Source organism: Rosa chinensis, chromosome 2 (assembly GCF_002994745.2).
Source record: "Rosa chinensis cultivar Old Blush chromosome 2, RchiOBHm-V2, whole genome shotgun sequence".
NCBI lineage: Eukaryota > Viridiplantae > Streptophyta > Magnoliopsida > Rosales > Rosaceae > Rosa > Rosa chinensis.
Window position 1 is genome coordinate 1296266 of NC_037089.1, and position 17446 is coordinate 1313711.

The following is a 17446-nucleotide window of genomic DNA, read 5'->3' on the forward strand; positions in this document are numbered from 1 at the left end:
AAATGACAACTTTTGTATTAGTAGACAAATTGCATTAGAATGTTTAATGTAAAATTATATGGCAGCGAGTAAAATGGATTAATTTTCACAATCTATTACTCAAAATTTTAAGTTTTTTTTTTTTTTTGGATCAACTCAAAATTTTAAGTTCGATCCTGAATAATAGTAGCACATGTATCAGACGCTATCAGAAACCAAACCTATCACAAGTGAGAGTTGGAGTCAATAATTTGCTCAAGTACCATCTTTATTATAAGTGGATGACGTCTAAAACTCATTTAAGTTATGAAGAAAAGGAGTTGAGTAGTGGACCTTTGTGCTTTTGAGCTGAGGGACCAAATTAATGAACATGAAAACTGAAAGGAATAAAGTGACAATCCTCAAGTGTTAGATGAATGATCATATCACAGAATGATATGTCTCCTTTTACAAGTTTGAGCAAATGCAGATAAGGCTTTTCTTTGTTGGACGGCTGCAAATGCAATAAGAGAACCTCAATCCTATGATTAGATGAGTGGATCAAGACTCAAACTATGATTTATTTCAACCAATAGTTGACAAGGTTTTCTCAAAGTTGCTTACTCCAGTCTGAATTATGTGCACTCAGAAAAGGATACTGGGTCAAAAAAGGCCACAAGACTGCTTGGAAGCTGGGTCATGGTGATACCAAGGAAGAAAGGAAAGCAAAAGAAAGTTGGGGAATGGTGATGCCATTTCAATTCAATAATAATAATAATATGATGATACAATGGGAATTAATAAGCTGTTTATTGAAAACAATAATCCTTGTGTGTTATTACTTATTACTTGCTTTCTATAATATAATTGCAAAGTTTAGGAAATCTAGGAAATGGATAATAAACTTCACGTTATTAACAATAATAACTCCTGAGAAATGTGTTTTGATGATTTGATTAAAGAGAAAAGAAAAGGTTCTTTTGCAAAAGGACTTATTAGATTTTTGACCAACCTCATCATACATGTTCTTCTAAAGTATTCATTGTAGGGAGGAGTTTTAGGCCTAGTTTGTGATAGTTTAATTTAAATCACAATCAATTCTAACTTTTAGCTTATGAAAATTGAATTTTACTAATTTTTATAAGCAGCAGTTTAATAGTATAACTTTCAAAATAAACTTATAAGTAATATATAATTTATGCCAAACTAGGCCTTAGTCTTTTTCTACATGCATCTATTAATTACTATGAGTTCACTGCCATTTGGGCCTTCTTCCATGTCAAGTAAACTATGCCCATATGGATAACTTGGATTGCATAGTTGGGCTCTTCCGTTTTCAGATTTCTTTGGTGGAAAATTTTATGCGTGGGCCTAATACTAAGATGTGACGAGGCCCATATGGAAAAGAAAGAAGCAATCACGACTTGTCGTTTTGTTTTGATCATGTACGTGACGATGTCTGACATGTCGTCCCCGGAACAGAAGAACAGTGATTGACAGAGTGTACATACAGCATAGAATGTGGTCTGAAACTAAAATCTAAACCAGAAGAATCTAACTGCCACTTTTGAATAATATGTGCTCCTCTTCCAATTTGGTCCTATCACCCACAACAGAAACCCAAGTTTCAACAATCTTATCTACTCCTCCGTCCAAAATCTCCACTAAAGTGAAGGCTCGAATGGTGCCACGGGACTCCGGAGTTGAAAGACCGGGTTCATTATTCATGAAGCTTTTATTGCTAGTTCCTTGTTCATCATTTAGTCTCTTGACTCTAGGAACAATGGCCGCATTCAGGTATATAGTATTGTCAACTCCAACCACGATCATTTTCCGAAGACCATTTCCACCTGCTAGCAGTTTATGCATGTGACCAAACACTACCAATGGAACACAGGTTTTGCCGGACTCTTTTAGGAGGGACAGGGCTTGTGCTAGATCTGTACAAGAAGAAGGTGTTTACGTTTAGATGAACATATCTCGTAATCAAGGACTCATCTCCTTTCCACAACCAGATAAAACATCCACCAAGTTTACAGAGAAATAACAAAAGACCTCTATACTGAAGACTGAATTCCCACCATCGTACCCTTTATAGGGTTGGCAGCCAGAGAATTTGAGATATATACCTAGAGCTAAAAGCTTATTATTACCTGCATCACCATGATCTCCACCTCCAAAGTCCCAGTCTTTTCCACATATGTCATCCAAGTTAGAACCAAGACCTGAAACCAAAGCAGAGTCAGACCTCTAAATTTTCATTAAGTGGGAATTGGTCTGAAGAAGCCAGATTGTGTTTGATTTAAGCACTCTTAAACCTGTGGGTCCATTGTGTGCAAGAATAATGACCATATGGTCCTCTGGAGCACCCAAAGCTGCTTTGCAGATTCTCTTAGCACTTCCATCCATGTCATGGACTCCATACCTAAGTGGTTCATTTAAATTTTCAATACATTGTGCCATATACTAGCCAATAGTGCGAGCTACAGATTACATCAGGGAAAGGATAGCAGGAAGTTGCTGGACTTCTTCTGAGATTAGCTGATGTCATACTGAAAGATACCTAAGTGGTTCATTTAAATTTTCAATACATTGTGCCATATACTAGCCAATAGTGCGAGCTACAGATTACATCAGGGAAAGGATAGCAGGAAGTTGCTGGACTTCTTCTGAGATTAGCTGATGTCATACTGAAAGAGATAATGGTTCAACCAGCTGACACAACCATGTTGTCTTAAAGTCAAGTTTTATTTATTTTTATAACGGAAGAATGTTAAGACTAAATGCAATGTGATCTATTCAACTGATAACATCTTGCCAGATAAACCGAGGAGTTTTATCATTTTATATTATTCAATAGAGATAAAAGAGCTCTGAAAGGAAGTTAAATGAAAAGTAATTTAAGGACAACGGTTGAAGTTATTCATTTGAAGCATAAAGAGAACCTTATAAACATGCAATCAGGAAGTGAGTTTACAATTAAAAGTTCTTTACAGAAAATGTACACGTGATCAGATAACCTATTTTTTTTATTTTTAGTAAGAGGCCAAACAAATTGATAAGCTCAAGGTTCATCAACAGGAGCTATAAAGTATAAACAATACAAACCTTGCAGACAGAAGCTTTAATCGAAATAACTGGTTTCCCCCACTAGAAAAAGGTCGTCCACCAACAATGCTCAGTTTTACCGTAGCAAAGTCCAAACATCTGTAAGCTACATGCTCCTCGCCTAGACTGATTATATCAAATATAAATTGTCACCGACCTATAAAACCGTTGCAATAAACCAAGCATGACGCATAGACTCAGAATTTTCAAATGATTTTCAAATGCATGCTGCTAAATTAAAAAATAAAAAATTAAAAAAAAACTTCGTCAGAAACTTTCAGCCTGGTTTACTAATGATCATGTCTAGCAAACAAAAGCTCTCCCGGAGCACAGACTACGTGCTTTTAGTTCACTGGAAGCAGTTGGAATTACCTGTATAAACCTATGACAATTAACATGACACAATGGTTGCCAATCTAGAACAAAGACTAGAATACTCAATTCGGTGACCAACTAACCATAGAGTGTATGGGACTTTAATTTCTAGAAGTGAAATTTATAGAGAAAGTAGTTGGTATCCTTGACTCCCAACCATATAGTAAAATTACCTTTTCATTGACCTAACTGATGATATGTCATTCAAAAGATGATTTTAGAACATCTGACAATAATGAAGACAAGGCAAGCTCACCAGTCTAGCTGAAGTTGAACGCCGTCTTTTGTCCTGACAATCAAAATCACCATATTCAGAGTTAACACTTCCAATTTCATGATAATGGGTGTCTACATAAACTAAGAATGAATGAACCCTGTGAAACACATATACGAAACGAAAGAAAAGAGGAGTCAAATCGGGAGAAAAGTAACTTGACTGAGGACATAAAAACTTACTTTCCTGAAAACTTTTTTGTATGCCAGGCATCATGGTTTCCCAGAATAACTGCTTTAGCAAATTCAAGATTTGCAACGCTGCGAACAAGTTCAATGTTCTCTTCACCAAAATCACCTAAACAAAACAGAGGAAAAGAAAAGAGCAAAATCAAGATAAATAGAAATTTACATAAGAAAAGAAAAATTACCAGCCATGTTGGCGCAAAAACAAGAGGTAAATCCAGCTTCACCCAGACATGGCTAAACTTCTCATTTTGATATTCTTTCAAGATAATTAGTTAAGTCATTTCAAAATTGGGGACACAATGTGAACTCATCCGTGTTGCTGCTTACATTTTCGAATATGATAGTGCCATATTGTACTTAGACAAAGCTCTTTCACATATATACCAAAGTAACTTAGCTCACCAATTGGAAAAGGCAAGAAAGTGAAGGCAGTTGCCGATATGGAAAGCAAGAGGCACAAAAAACATTAAGTAGATGCATAGTGAAGGAGATTGGAACCTGCCTGTAAAAAGAACCAAATCTGGCTGCATTTCAACATAAACTTATATCAGATTCACAGCATACACAATTCTTTTGATAAAAAGGAGAACATAATGTATAAAATTCTGACTGCAGCAAGATTTCGGCCAGATTTCAAAATGAAATGAAAAAAAAGTAGGCTATTTCAAAGCAAAAAATTGGTATTTTCAACATAGTCGATTACTACGAACCATCGAGTCAGACAGATTTAGATATAATACAACAACTTTTCACTACTTCAAATCATATCCAATTCTTGATCAACATTTCTAAGCATAAGACTAAGAAACCTAAAATTGAGCTCAAATCCAAGCTTGGTCAAATACATAGTGATACTTATACAAGTTTAACTACTAGTATTAACTCCATCCGAGCTTGTATACACATTTCTCTATCGCCAAAAATTAGATTCATGATAAATAAAAAATTAAAAAATTAAAAAAAATTAGAAGAAGATGATGGAAATGTATACCTGCAGAAATCGTAGAGCTTTCGTGTCGTCTTCTAGATTCCACTGATCATGCTTCAGAAACCAAATCACGATTTGAAAATGTTACGGTAAGCTAGGGTTTTCAAAATTCTAAGCAGAAAGAGTGTGAGAGAGAGAGATGCTTACGACGTCGCCGACGACTGCGATTCGAGCTGAGGTGGCGGCGGCCATGGCAGCGCGCGTGGCGTTGTGGGTGGAGAAAAGGCGGGGAAGCGAGGCGGAGAGAAAAGCGAGTGGTGGCGCGTGTACTAATGAGCTTAGCATCACCTCTGGGCTCTGGCGCGAACTACTGGTCAAGACTAAGAAGGGGTAGAGGTCAACGAAATTGTTGTACCCAGGTGTGGAATCAGAGCCGTCCAATTCATTTGTGGGTCCCAAAGAATAAGGAGTACAACATGTCAGCATGTGCCGGAAACTGTAGAAACCCGAACCGGACCGACTTGGACCGAACGGGCCGATTTAATGAAAAAACTGAAAAATGTTTTAGGGAATCAGAAATTGAGAGATAATCGCTGTGTATTCTCATTGATAATAGGGGTCTCTTTATATGAGTAGTGTTCACCTGGTCAGTTGCTGACCAAAGAATTTATACTCAATAACCCTTAGATTTACATCCAAGGGTGGAAAACAAAACACCTAAACTTAATAATAATTCTCTCTACCATTGGATTTACATCCAAGGGTGGTTGAGCATTATTTTCTTGGTCAATAACTGACCAGGTGAACATTTTTGCTCTTTATATAGAGGATTACAATGCATAGAGTTAGAATCATACAAGGAAAGATAATCTCTAGATTCTTCTAATTGAACCCTATTACCACTAGGTCGAGTAACCTAGAGTTTGGATTAAACACAAATAGAGATATCCTTAAACACTTCCCCTTGTGTTGTCCAAACGCGGTGCTTCTCTCGTTGCCTCGTTAAAAACCTTGCCGAGTAACAAAAACCCAGTGGAACAAAAATAACCTCTGTCGAAGGGGAAAAAGAGCACAACACACCCTTCACGTTTCGAGGTGAACATGTAGACATCTCCCCCTGATGTCTGCGCCTCCCCCTGATGGCAACGATCATGGGAGTTCAGATAATTTCCACAAGCCAATTCTTGCCACATGTTTCTCGAACGTGGATTTGGGCAATGACTTAGTAAACAAGTCTGTCTCACTGTCCTCAGATTGAACCTAGTTCACTTTGATCTCGAGGAGAGTCTGTTGTTGCTGATTATGCTTGGTGTTGTCGCTTTTGATGTAGCCTAGCTTCATTTGTTCAAAACGAACAGCATTATCCTAAATGCTTGTAGGCTCATCTTGTGGTAGACTTCAAATCACAATTGTTCAAACATGCGTGATTATGGATCCAATCCATATACATTCACGAACCACTTTGTGAAGAGAAATGATCTCTGCATTGTTCGAAGATATAGCGACTAGGGTCTATTCTATAGACCTCCAAGATGTCACGATCTTTTCCCATGGTGAACACTTAACCGTATTGGGAATGACCTTTGTGTGGGTCAGAGAGATACCCAACATCAGCAAAACCTTCCAAAACACATGTCGTTTTGGGATGGGGATAGTGGACGCAGGCTAGTGTTGGCGGCGTACCTGGTATGTGATGGGTCCGAATCCATCATCTATTTGTAGGGATAAAACAAGCTCATATCAATCATACATCTCAAATATCGAAAGATATCTTTTACACCAATCCAATGGCATCGCGTTGGCGCAGAGCTATATCTAGCTAACAAGTTCACAACATATGAGATGTCCGGTCTTGTGCATTGGGATAAGTACAATATTTCGCCTATTGTACTAAGTAAGGCACTTCTGCCTCTAGCACATCTTCGTCATCATCCTTTCGACGAAGAGGATCCTTTTCAGGATCAAGACTTCGAACGATCAAGGGGGTGCTTGAAGGTTTGACCTTGTCAAATGCCTAAGCATCTATCAACACGATGCTCAAGTTCCAAACCGAGACATAATCGTGTTCTCCCAAAATACTTCATCTCAAACTCGGACTTCAAGTGTTCAGCGGTTTCCCTTAACTCTTTAAGGGCTTCTAATGAAGATCATGTCCAACATGAACCGCGATAGAATCTGAAACTTGTTATAGAAACGCGTGGGCATATTCCTTCCCAATCAAGTAGTCACTTTAGTGAGCGTTTCAATCTTATTGTAAACGCGCCCCGTGGTCTAGAGTCTCTTGACTTGGGTAAATGAAGTTCACTATGAACCTTCATGTATATTCCGTATCTAGATCCCTATAGAGATACGTAGTGACCACATTTGTAAGCTGCATGTTCAGTTATTCGGAAACTACCAAACTGACAAGGTAGTGGAGTGCAATGACATCCATTACAAGAGAATATGTCTCATCGTAGTCGATTCCAGGGCGTTTTGTGAGAAGCCTTGCGCCATAAGGCGAGATTGCCATCTCTTTTTCTCATCACGCTTTCTAACGAAGACCCATTAGTCAATAGGTTTTGTGTCAGGAGGTGTTGGCATTACTGGCTCAGAAAACCTTCTCTTCGTTAGAGAATCCAACTTAACCTGGATCGCATCTTTCCATTTAGGCCAAAACTCTCTACATTGGCATTCATTCATCAACGGAGCGTGGTTCGATATCATCTGACTCAACAAACTCATGCGCAACGAAATACGCAACTACATCATCAATTATGATGGAGTTTCTATCCCACGTCTCATGTACACTAGTGTAAGTTTCATAGAGCTCTATATTATCAAGAATAGGTTTTGACGTTTAGGCGTCCCCCAACGATAACCATAACCTGGAAGATTCTCATGAGACGGATTTTGAGTGTCGATGATTCAAGGATTGGTTTGTGCCAATGTATCCTTCGAACCCACGGGCCTCCCACGCATCCTAGCTGGGGCCATGGCCTATAACGCCAGAGTGCCACTCTCTTTGGCATTGGTGCAATGCCTACCTCCGTGTAGGGTGGCTCTACGTCCTCTCGTAGGGACGTCCTTCCTTGCAGGCATGTTTGCAGCATATTTGTGTGATCTCGTCACTGTAATAGGGATCAAGATGAGACATAGTGGGGACAGACCACGACAATTCCTGTCGTTCCTGTTAAACATCTGTGTTCTTATCTCCCCCTAACGACGAGAAGACTGTCTCATCAAAGTGACAACCCGCAAATCTAGCGGTAAGGAGATCGCCTGGCAAGGGCATTAAGTGGCGGACGATTGTTGGAGTTTCAAATCCAACGTAATTACCCATTCGTCTGTAAGGACCTATCATAGTGCGCTGTGGCAGCGCAATGGGCACATAAATGGCCAACTCAAATGTGCGTAAGTACAAAATACTTGTACCCAGTCACTAGATGTAACGCATGGGTACATTGAGTGGCGGTAGGTCGTAGACGAATTAGCATAGCTGCATGCGATATTGCATCACCTCAAGCGGATATAAGGAGAGTGGTGCGCATTACCAATGTCCAGACTATCATCGTAGTCGTTTCCGCGAGACCAATTGGGTGTGTACATGGGAATATGATGTCCAACATCAGTCCCAATGCAATAACCATCGAAAGTCTTCGATGTAAACTCTCCAGCATAGTCAAATCCAATTGACTGAATATGATGATTTGGGGAGTGAGCCCGTTGTCATATGATATGTGCTAGGAGTGTAGCATAAGCAGCATTACAAGTGGAAAATAGCACGACACGTGACCAGCGTGTTTGCGTGTCAACCATCATCATGAGATATTTAAACGTCCGCAGGTTGGTTGAATCAGTCCATAGAATCCCCCAAGGATTTGATGCAAGAACAAAATGAGTATTTTCATATCTTTTGCGTAGGACGGTCTCAGTCCTAAGTTCCCGAAGGAACTGGCTTTGCAAAATGAGCGAGAGGCTTTAGAAGCAACCAATGAGATTTTTGGTTGGGCCTGAGCAAAGGAACTCATCTCCTTTCTCTACATGCGTTTTCGCATGGAATCCGTTGGCTATTCATAGGACAATTTGCCCTAAGAGCGTAGAAAAGCTCGTAATTAAAAAGGAGTCATAAAGAAGAGAACTCAACTTTTATTCATAAGCCAACAAAGTACATCATTGTCTCTTAACCATTAGGAGAATCTAATCCAAATGCTAGCTAATGCAAAACAATGGTAGTCGTCTAACTTCTTTCGGTAATTCCAAAATAAATGTGACCAGGTGAGTAGAGAGATGTCGGTGGAGCAAGACTCGCTTAAGTACCACTAATCTCAGAACCTTCCTAGACATCACACTTACTTTGGGTGAGCCTACTTTGAAGAAAGACTAAACCATTGGCATTTACTACAAAGTATATGGCAATTGCCTATTACATCTCTTGGAAAAATAAAGACTTAAACAGAATTGGCGATCTATTGATCCCAGCCAGATTTGTAGTCTTCAACCCTTCACTCTAGATCATCTTCTTGATCTTCTTGTTCCACATAGTGAGCTTCTCTTGCTTCACAATATGCTTTGTAGGCGGTGACAAGTTCTTCACGAGCTCTACAAATGTGTGCCCAATGCTCAGACACTCCACATCGAGAACATACATCTCTTTGCTCGAACTCCATTGATTGAGGTGCTTTGAAAGCGTCATTTAGATGGCTCTTAGTGTTTGTGGCACCACCAACATGGCCAGAGGCGTTGCCTCCCTCTCTCTTTCCACGTTTACCTCTTCGGTTCCGTGTTTGCCTATTTTGGCAGTTACCTTCCCAAGTAGAGCGATTATATGGATCAGAATGTCCAGAAGTATACCTAAGATTAGGGTTTGGCTCTTGGCGCCCTCTCTTAGAGGTGCGATTATAATTGGATTCCGGAATATGCTCTGTTTCCACGGATCTCGAATTATAGTTCTTCACAAGGATATTGTCATGCTTTTCAGCGATATTCATAGCTCCAATGAGCTCATGAAACCTTGTGATCCGTCTTGCATTTACATCGATTCGATAGTTCTTAGCAACCATCAATGCAGAGACGGGGAAGGTAGAGAGAGTCTTCTCAATCAACATCACATCTGTGATCTCTTTACCACAGAATTCCATTAAGGATTTAATGCGAAGTGCTTCCGAGTTATAGTCAAGAACTGACTTGAAATCACAGAAGCGGAGGCTATGTCATCTCACTTCTAGGTCAGGAAGCAAGGAGTCACGGACGTTGCCAAATCTTTTTTCGAGTGAGACCCACAGCCTTCTGGGGTCTTCTTCATTCATATACTCGTACTGGAGCGAATCATCCATATGACGAGTCATTAGGATGATGGCTTTCGCCTTATTTGCCTCTAAGGCTGCTCTATTTGCTTCTAAAGCTTTAGCTTGCTCAACAGTTATCACGTCCTGGCTAGGCTCGAGAATCATATCCAAGATTCCTACAGCCTTGAGATGCTGGCGGATATCACGAACCCACCTGTGATATCCAGAGCCAGTTGTTCCCAATGGAGCAAAGTCCAATTTGTTCAGGTTACTCATCCTGAAAGAGAACAAGAAATTAGGGTTAGTTTCGGAGCGAAATAGGCTACCACGAAAACATATGAAATTTCTAAGCTTAATCGCTTCCAAGAAATTAGGAATTTCCGAGCGTAGTCGCTTCCAAGAAATTCGATTCCAAGGGATATTGGATTAGATCGAAACAATGATGTAAGTGGTCGATCATAAATTCTCTACAAAGTCTAAGTTTGGAGATCTCAACAAGCTCTAAGGTTGGAGTGAGCACGAACCCCCACAGTTCGGCTTAATTTGGTCTCCCCTATAATGAAGAAAGGGGGGTAGAAGAAGGGAGGTTGCAAGTCCCCGAGAAAAGAAGAAGAAATTAAAAAAAAAACTTCAAAAACGGGAACTTTTAGAAAAAATTACCTTAAAAATGGCCGGAACACTTGACCGAAAAGTTGGCCGGAAAAGTCGCCGGAAAGTGTTGACCGGAGTTGACCGGAGGGTTGACTGACCGTTGACCAGGGGTGCTGACGTGGCAGTCCGGATGATGACGTGGCAGCTGACTGGACGCCTGCGTGTATGCTGATGTGGCAGGAGATTCTGCGGCTTGGCGGCTCGGCTGATTCACTTGGGCTCCGCTGGGGCCTGCTGCACGTGGGCTCGACTGTGGGCTTCTGCAGTTTGGGCTTGGGCTGCACAAATTTCCTTTTTTTTTTTTTTCTTTCTGCCGGTTCAGGTTAGGTTGACGCCGGTGGCCGGTTCGGTTGAATTTTGGCCGGTTCCGGTGGTGAAATTTCAGATTCCGGATTCTGGGGACGAGGTGCAGCTACTGACAAAAGGGGGCCGTGAACGGTGGACGGGAAGGATGCGAAATCAGGCAGAAGGTCGACAGACTCTTCTTGGGGGCCGGTTCGGTCACTTCCGGTGGTCGGTTCAGGTAGATTCCGGCCGGTTCTGGGGGCAGCGCCGCCGGTTCTGGACTCCTGGAGGTGAGAGCTTCAAGGTGAGCGGCGGAGGTTTCTGGGATTTGAAGGCTACGAATCTAGGGTTTCAGGGTTAGAACTTCGTGCTGATAACGTGTTTTAGGGAATCAGAAATTGAGAGATAATCGCTGTGTATTCTCATTGATAATAGGGGCCTCTTTATATAGAGGATTACAATGCATAGAGTTAGAATCATACAAGGAAAGATAATCTCTAGATTCTTCTAATTGAACCCTATTACCACTAGGTCAAGTAACCTAGAGTTTGGATTAAACACAAATAGAGATATCCTTAAACAAAAAACACATTTGTTTTGTATTAAACTTCACCGTCGAATTTCCTAATGGTCTGATCTAGTTAGTCTTTAGATGTCACCGTTGAATTTCCTAATGGTCTGATCTAGTTAGTCTTCAGATGTCCGGTCTGTGCCGTCTCAAGCCGGAAATTACATATGTGAGCAATTTATATCTCAAGTTGTTAGTAAAGTCTTTAGTGAGACAGTATCGTCATTTGATATCTCAATTTCATCCATTACATTTTAGGAATATGTAAAAAATATCATACTCAAAACACCTACTATTGTGCAAGTGAAAACTCAAAATGCTATTACTTTCTATTAAAACATACATGCGGCGATTTTCTATCGGATGGACGAATGGTGTAATAAATTTGTGGCTAATGGAAGTGTTCCTCCAAAATACTAGATATGAGAAGGACTAAATTCAGTTTACCCCCTCCAACTTAGGGGTAAACATCAAATCAGTCCCTAAATTTTTTTTTTAATCAAGATCGTCCCTGAAGTTCTGTTTTTCATCATCTGCGTCCAAATCACAAAATTCTCTCTGATCATGACGTCACTTGCTGAGTTGGCCCCGACATGGGGCCCCACTTTTCAGTTTTTGGGCCTCACTTTAGATGAAATGTCGAAATTACCCTCATCTACCCCATACTATTTTCCTCGTCTCTCTTCCTCGGTTCCTCCTCCTCTTCTTCTTCTTTTTCTTTTTCTTCTCACTTCGCCGTCTCCACCCATTCACGGAGCTCACAGTCCGCGTCGCCATCCCACTTGGCCTCCACCTCTACTACCTCCTCCATCCACAAGCGCAAGATCGCATCTAAGGACTACGCGCCTCCCTTCCCTCCCTCATCCTTCTCCGCTGCCATGCTCGACGACGCTCTGACCTCCAGCGACGACCTCGAAACCATCTCAGCAAGCGGCAGCGGCCCTGATTCCAACTCATACAATCCATTCCTAAACTTCAAGTTCGAGTTTGTCTTCAGTGGAGACGACGTGGAGGAGGTGGGTTCCGGCGAGCTAGGCATGGGCCAGGCCGTGTTCGATGAGTAGGATTTTGTTGTCCAGGGTGGTGGTGTAGGCAGCCATAGTTGTAAAGCACAAGAAGACAAAGACGAAGATGATGAAGATGAAGGTCTCAGATTCGAGCAGCCCCATTTGGCCTTCCACCGACGGGATACCGGCCTCAAAAACTCCCTCAATCAATTTTCCAAGGTGGTTATTTCTAAAGCTTTGATCTTTCTCTTCTGGGTTTCTTTCATTTTGGCTAAAGTTTCAATCTTTGGTTCTGGGCTTTTATTTTTGTGTAGGTTTGCTCAGTTATGGAATCTGGGTTCTGAATCAGATCACTAAGTATCAGAATTCTTATTTGTTTTGTGTTTCTGTTGGTGGAATATAGTTTCTAGGTGGTTTCTTAAGCACGGGTTTGTTTTTCGAAGTTTGTACCTTGAGTCCTTGACTGAATTGAAGGTGAAGTGAAATCTGGTTAATTTTATGGTTTGGGTGGTGGGGGGATGCCTCTGGAGAGTACAGAGAGTGGGTTTGGGGAGATTGGGAGATGAGGGAGAGGAGAGAGTGTGTAGTCGGAAACTGGTTTTGATGGTGAAGAGATTGAGAGCGGGAAGTGAGGTAGGAGAGGAGGGTTGTGTTGCGCTCATGGTGGCGGTTGAGCGGAGCTGCAAAGGGATTTGTGTAACCCCAAAGGGGGTTGTGGGATGTAGGAGAGGTCGAGAGGAGGAGGGAGGAGAGGATCAGAGGAGGGTAATTTCGACATTTCATCTAAAGTGAGGCCCAAAAACTAAAAAGTGGGGCCCCATGTCGGGGCCAACTCAGCAAGTGACGTCATGATCGGAGAGAATTTTGTGATTTGGACGCAGATGATGAAAAACAGAACTTCAGAGACGATCTTGATTAAAAAAAAAATTTAGGGACTGACTTGATGTTTACCCCTAAGTTGGAGGGGGTAAACTGAATTTAGTCCATATGAGAATTGGAACTGTTAGTTGTATTGTCTTTGGGACGTATGTCAATGGCTATAGCATGCCACTCTTAGGTTGCTATGCCAAAGGGGATATATATATAGACCCATGACTGATGCCTAATTTATCGCAGTGGTCCAAAAACTACATAGACGTACTCATACGGCATAATTAGGGGTCACAACCAAGCAGTCAAGTAAAGATCCATAATGCTAAACTAGACCCTTGAGAGCTACCTGATTTTATTCCTTCATTCCATTCCCTCATCTGTTAGCTATGGTTTCACAGTTCCAATCTAAAACCTAATCAAGATGTCAACTATAGACAAGTTGCTTGTAGGTCGTTAGAACTATTTTATATAGAAGATACATTGGTTTAATCTATACTATTATTTAAGAGAATATACATAGTCAACCAAACTTAAAATTTTTGACAAAAAAGATATTGATAGATTAAAAGACTTTGAAAATTAATTTTATCATCTAAGACAGTTATTTTATTTTAAGGCCTTTCTAGCTATGTTTTCGATTCCTAATTTCCCTTGTTGGTCTTGACGGATTCCAAACAACAAAGAATAGCTAATTAATCTAGGTTTTATTCCCAATAACCAGGTGGCAACCATGGAGAAGTTGCTAACCACACAAGTATAAATATCTAACAAGGATCTGGTTCCTCTAAAGTGAGTAGAAGAGTGTGAAGTTATGTCAAGTTCATAAAATCATGACGCTCCACTTAATCTAAAGGTTCTATGACTTAACACACCATTATATCACTAAAAAGTCTAAACTACACTAACTTGCCATTAACTTAAAAAGAAAAAGAAAAAAAAAACAAAACGTTGTTCATTCTTGCCGTTGCGTTTGCCCTTCTTCTTTGTTTCGTTGTTCCAGTCATCCAATGGTACTTGAATTAATTGTTCATGAATTACCTAGAGTTCCATATAGCGAAAGCCATTAAAAAAGGTAATAAACTTTTACAAAATCAAAGTACGATGATTGTTGTGAATAAGAGCGTTGGCTGGGAATTTCTATAAATTAAGATAGGAGGAAGTGGACTCAACCGGTCTGAATGGAATTACTCAACCCATTTGAGGTTTTCTCAATTTGTACGTTGTTGTTTCTTGATAATCAATACAAATGTAAGAAGTCAATTCATGGTTCTTGCAACCATGGATAATTTTCCATTGAAGCACACAGAAATAGAAAACGCAACGGAAAGTCTTAGAGGGAAAAAGATAGACGAGAGCAGTTAAAATCCTAACTTGTCTTTTTTTTTCTTTTTTCTTTTTTAGAGTTAATGGTAAGTTAATTTGAGTTTAATTAAAATTCCTAGAATTGGAGATAAGTTTATGTGTTAACTAACCCTTAGATTAAGTGGAGCGTCAAAATCTTGACATAAGTTTACATTCTTCTCGCTTTAGAGGAGCCAGATCCATCCAGCAAATGCATATACTCTTAGATGCTTCTAGAGATCTATATCTTTTAATTTGACGTCTCAAATGCTCCATATACGTACATTGATCTTTTTAATTACCTGTGGATAATTTCAAGCTGACATTTTGGACCAAAATCAGTTTCTTCGGAATTGCGCAACTGATCTCTATTCAACAGTCTAATCCAACATGTGTGATGTAAGAGTCATGTCATCACCAGTCGGCAAAAGATTGTGAAGAGCTACCTGCGTACCTCCATTTCCATGCCAGTTTCTAATTTGGTCCTCTCTATCACAATAGACCGCACAAAAGTCTCCAAATCAAAGTTGAAATCCAGGATTTGCATCATGAAATTGACAAAGTACATGTTCGCTATATATATTTTCTGTACATCGATCAATCCCAGTACCAAGTATCTAATCCTCTTTTGCTTTCAATACAATGTCTTCCAAAACTAAAAATCTTCCATTTCTCTTCTCCGCCATCCTCTTCCTTATCCGCCTCAATGTCTCCGCCGCCCAAATCACCGTAGTTAAAGCCGCCTACTGGTTTCCGGACAGCGGCCAAGCAGTCTCCTCCATAAACTCCACCCTCTTCACCCATCTCTTCTGCGCATTCGCCGATCTCAACCCCACAACTTATCAAGTAACCATTTCCTCCGCAAACTCACCCCAATTCTCCACCTTCACGCAAACAGTCCGACAGAAAAACCCTAATGTCAAAAGCCTCCTCTCCATCGGCGGAGGAAACTCCAGCCCCTCCACCTTCGCCGCCATGGCCAGCCAGGCCACTCGGCGCAAAGCATTCATAGACACATCCATCAAATTAGCGAGGAACTACTCCTTCTACGGCCTTGACCTAGATTGGGAGTACCCTTCCTCCGCCACGGAGATGACCAACTTCGGCAGCCTCCTCACTGAATGGCGGTCCGCGGTGGCCAATGAGTCAAGCACCTCCGGCAAGACGGCGTTGCTGTTGACAGCTGCAGTCTTCCGCAATGCAGATTACTACAGCATAAACTATCCATTCCAGGCTGTTTCGAGCAGCCTAGACTGGATCAACGTCATGACGTATGACTATTACGGCCCGAGTTTCGCCGAAGGTAAAACCAACACTTACCCGCCAGCTGCATTGTACAACGGTGGATCCTCCAGTCTCATCAATGGAGACGCCGGAATCGTGTCGTGGATCAACAACGCCGGAATCTCAACCAAGAAGATAGTTATTGGTCTTCCGTTTTACGGGTACGCTTGGAAATTGTTAAACCCTAACAACCATGGATTTTTCGCTCAAGCTAATGGCTCGGCTATCGGTGCTTATGGAGACCAGGGCTACAACCAGATTACAGTTTTGATCAGCCGCGGGTTTCAGACGGTGTACAATGCCACGGTAGTTAGTAACTATTGCTACAATGGGACAACTTGGATCGGTTACGATGATACGCAGAGTATTAGCGCCAAGGTTTCGTACGCTAAAGGAAAGGCTCTTCTTGGTTACTTTGCTTGGCATACTGGTGCTGACACAACTACTTGGACTCTTTCTCAAACAGGTAAATACTTAATAAATTAGTAACAATTGAATCTTCATATAGTACTACCTCATACTATAATGGTTAACCCTCGCTAACTATTTTTCTCATCGAACTGTTGTTTTGCAGCTTTCAGTACATGGGGATGAGCAGTCATTGTTGATATGTAATATAGGATGTTATATATATGTTAGTCACCCACAATAAAGCCACAACTAGCTTTGCTGTGTTACTTGCATTGCAATATGGCTAATGATCCAGAGGTTAAATAAAACAATAATATTTCTGATGTTTGCAGTAAAATGAATTACATGCATGCACTGATTTACTAATTTAAGTGACACTAGCTACCAGAAAATGTGTGTCATTTTGGGCAAAGTCGGCTGCGAAAAGAAAAAAAAAATGGACGCGTAAAGGCATGGGCAATGCCTTCATATGAACCAAAAAAATCATTTAAACATATAGTCGATCATCAGAAAATTGAGACTTTAACGTTGGCAGATGCCCTCTAGTAAACCGATTGTATCTTTCAAAAGAAGTAGACAATTGGGGCTCCAAGAACTGAGAATCATTTCTTGCAGTACACTTCCATATTCAAGTAAAAACCTTGTGAAATTAATCACTCTCTCACTGATCAAACCAAGAAAAGCATCCTTCGATCTTAACCACCTTTAGGTGACACAGAAAGGGACTAAAAGTTTGAGCTTGACTTTCCCAAGTGCAATTGACATCATCCAACAAGATATTGTTCTGCCTCTGAAACTAGATTTTAATCATTGTTAGTTATATGTTTGAGTGCAAAAATGTGAAAAGTTCTGAAGCAGAATATGCCAAAACTTACATCTCTGTGTTTTGGCAAGAGACAAGTATGAATGATAAAGAGTGTGGACTGCT

General features: G+C 40.7%; 2 protein-coding genes across 3 annotated transcripts; one reads left to right on the forward strand and one right to left on the reverse strand.

The window, feature by feature from the left end:
* Positions 1–1359: 1359 nt before the first annotated feature.
* Positions 1360–5202, reverse strand: LOC112183418. Of its 2 annotated transcripts, XM_024321792.2 has the most exons (9): positions 5039–5202; positions 4895–4945; positions 4406–4427; positions 3898–4012; positions 3698–3730; positions 3067–3192; positions 2277–2383; positions 2112–2183; positions 1360–1898 (listed from the first exon to the last, which is right to left on the reverse strand). In XM_024321792.2, the coding sequence occupies exons 1-9, from the start codon at positions 5174–5176 to the stop codon at positions 1513–1515; spliced, it is 1050 nt and encodes a 349-aa protein (XP_024177560.1). In that variant the 5' UTR covers positions 5177–5202; the 3' UTR covers positions 1360–1512. The 2 variants fall into 2 exon arrangements, with proteins under 2 accessions (XP_024177560.1, XP_024177561.1); XM_024321793.2 differs by lacking the exons at positions 3898–4012; positions 4406–4427; positions 4895–4945; positions 5039–5202 and having other exon boundaries at positions 3615–3730.
* Positions 5203–15325: 10123 nt separating this feature from the next.
* On the forward strand, positions 15326–16849 carry LOC112187138 (class V chitinase). Its single transcript, XM_024325795.2, has 2 exons — positions 15326–16573; positions 16682–16849. Exons 1-2 carry the CDS (start codon positions 15466–15468, stop codon positions 16699–16701), a joined length of 1128 nt encoding a protein of 375 aa, XP_024181563.1. The 5' UTR covers positions 15326–15465; the 3' UTR covers positions 16702–16849.
* The last annotated feature ends 597 nt before the right edge of the window (positions 16850–17446 follow it).

Coding starts and splice junctions, on each gene's coding strand:
- LOC112183418 (XM_024321792.2), bottom strand. CDS start 5,176: ATGCTAAGCTCATTAGTACACGCGCCACCACTCGCTTTTCTCTCCGCC. Junction 2,384..3,066: donor TTAAAGCTTCTGTCTGCAAG/GTTTGTATTGTT, acceptor TGAACCACTTAG/GTATGGAGTCCATGACATGG. Junction 1,899..2,111: donor TGGAGATCATGGTGATGCAG/GTAATAATAAGC, acceptor CTTCTTGTACAG/ATCTAGCACAAGCCCTGTCC.
- LOC112187138 (XM_024325795.2), top strand. CDS start 15,466: ATGTCTTCCAAAACTAAAAATCTTCCATTTCTCTTCTCCGCCATCCTC. Junction 16,574..16,681: donor TTGGACTCTTTCTCAAACAG/GTAAATACTTAA, acceptor GTTGTTTTGCAG/CTTTCAGTACATGGGGATGA.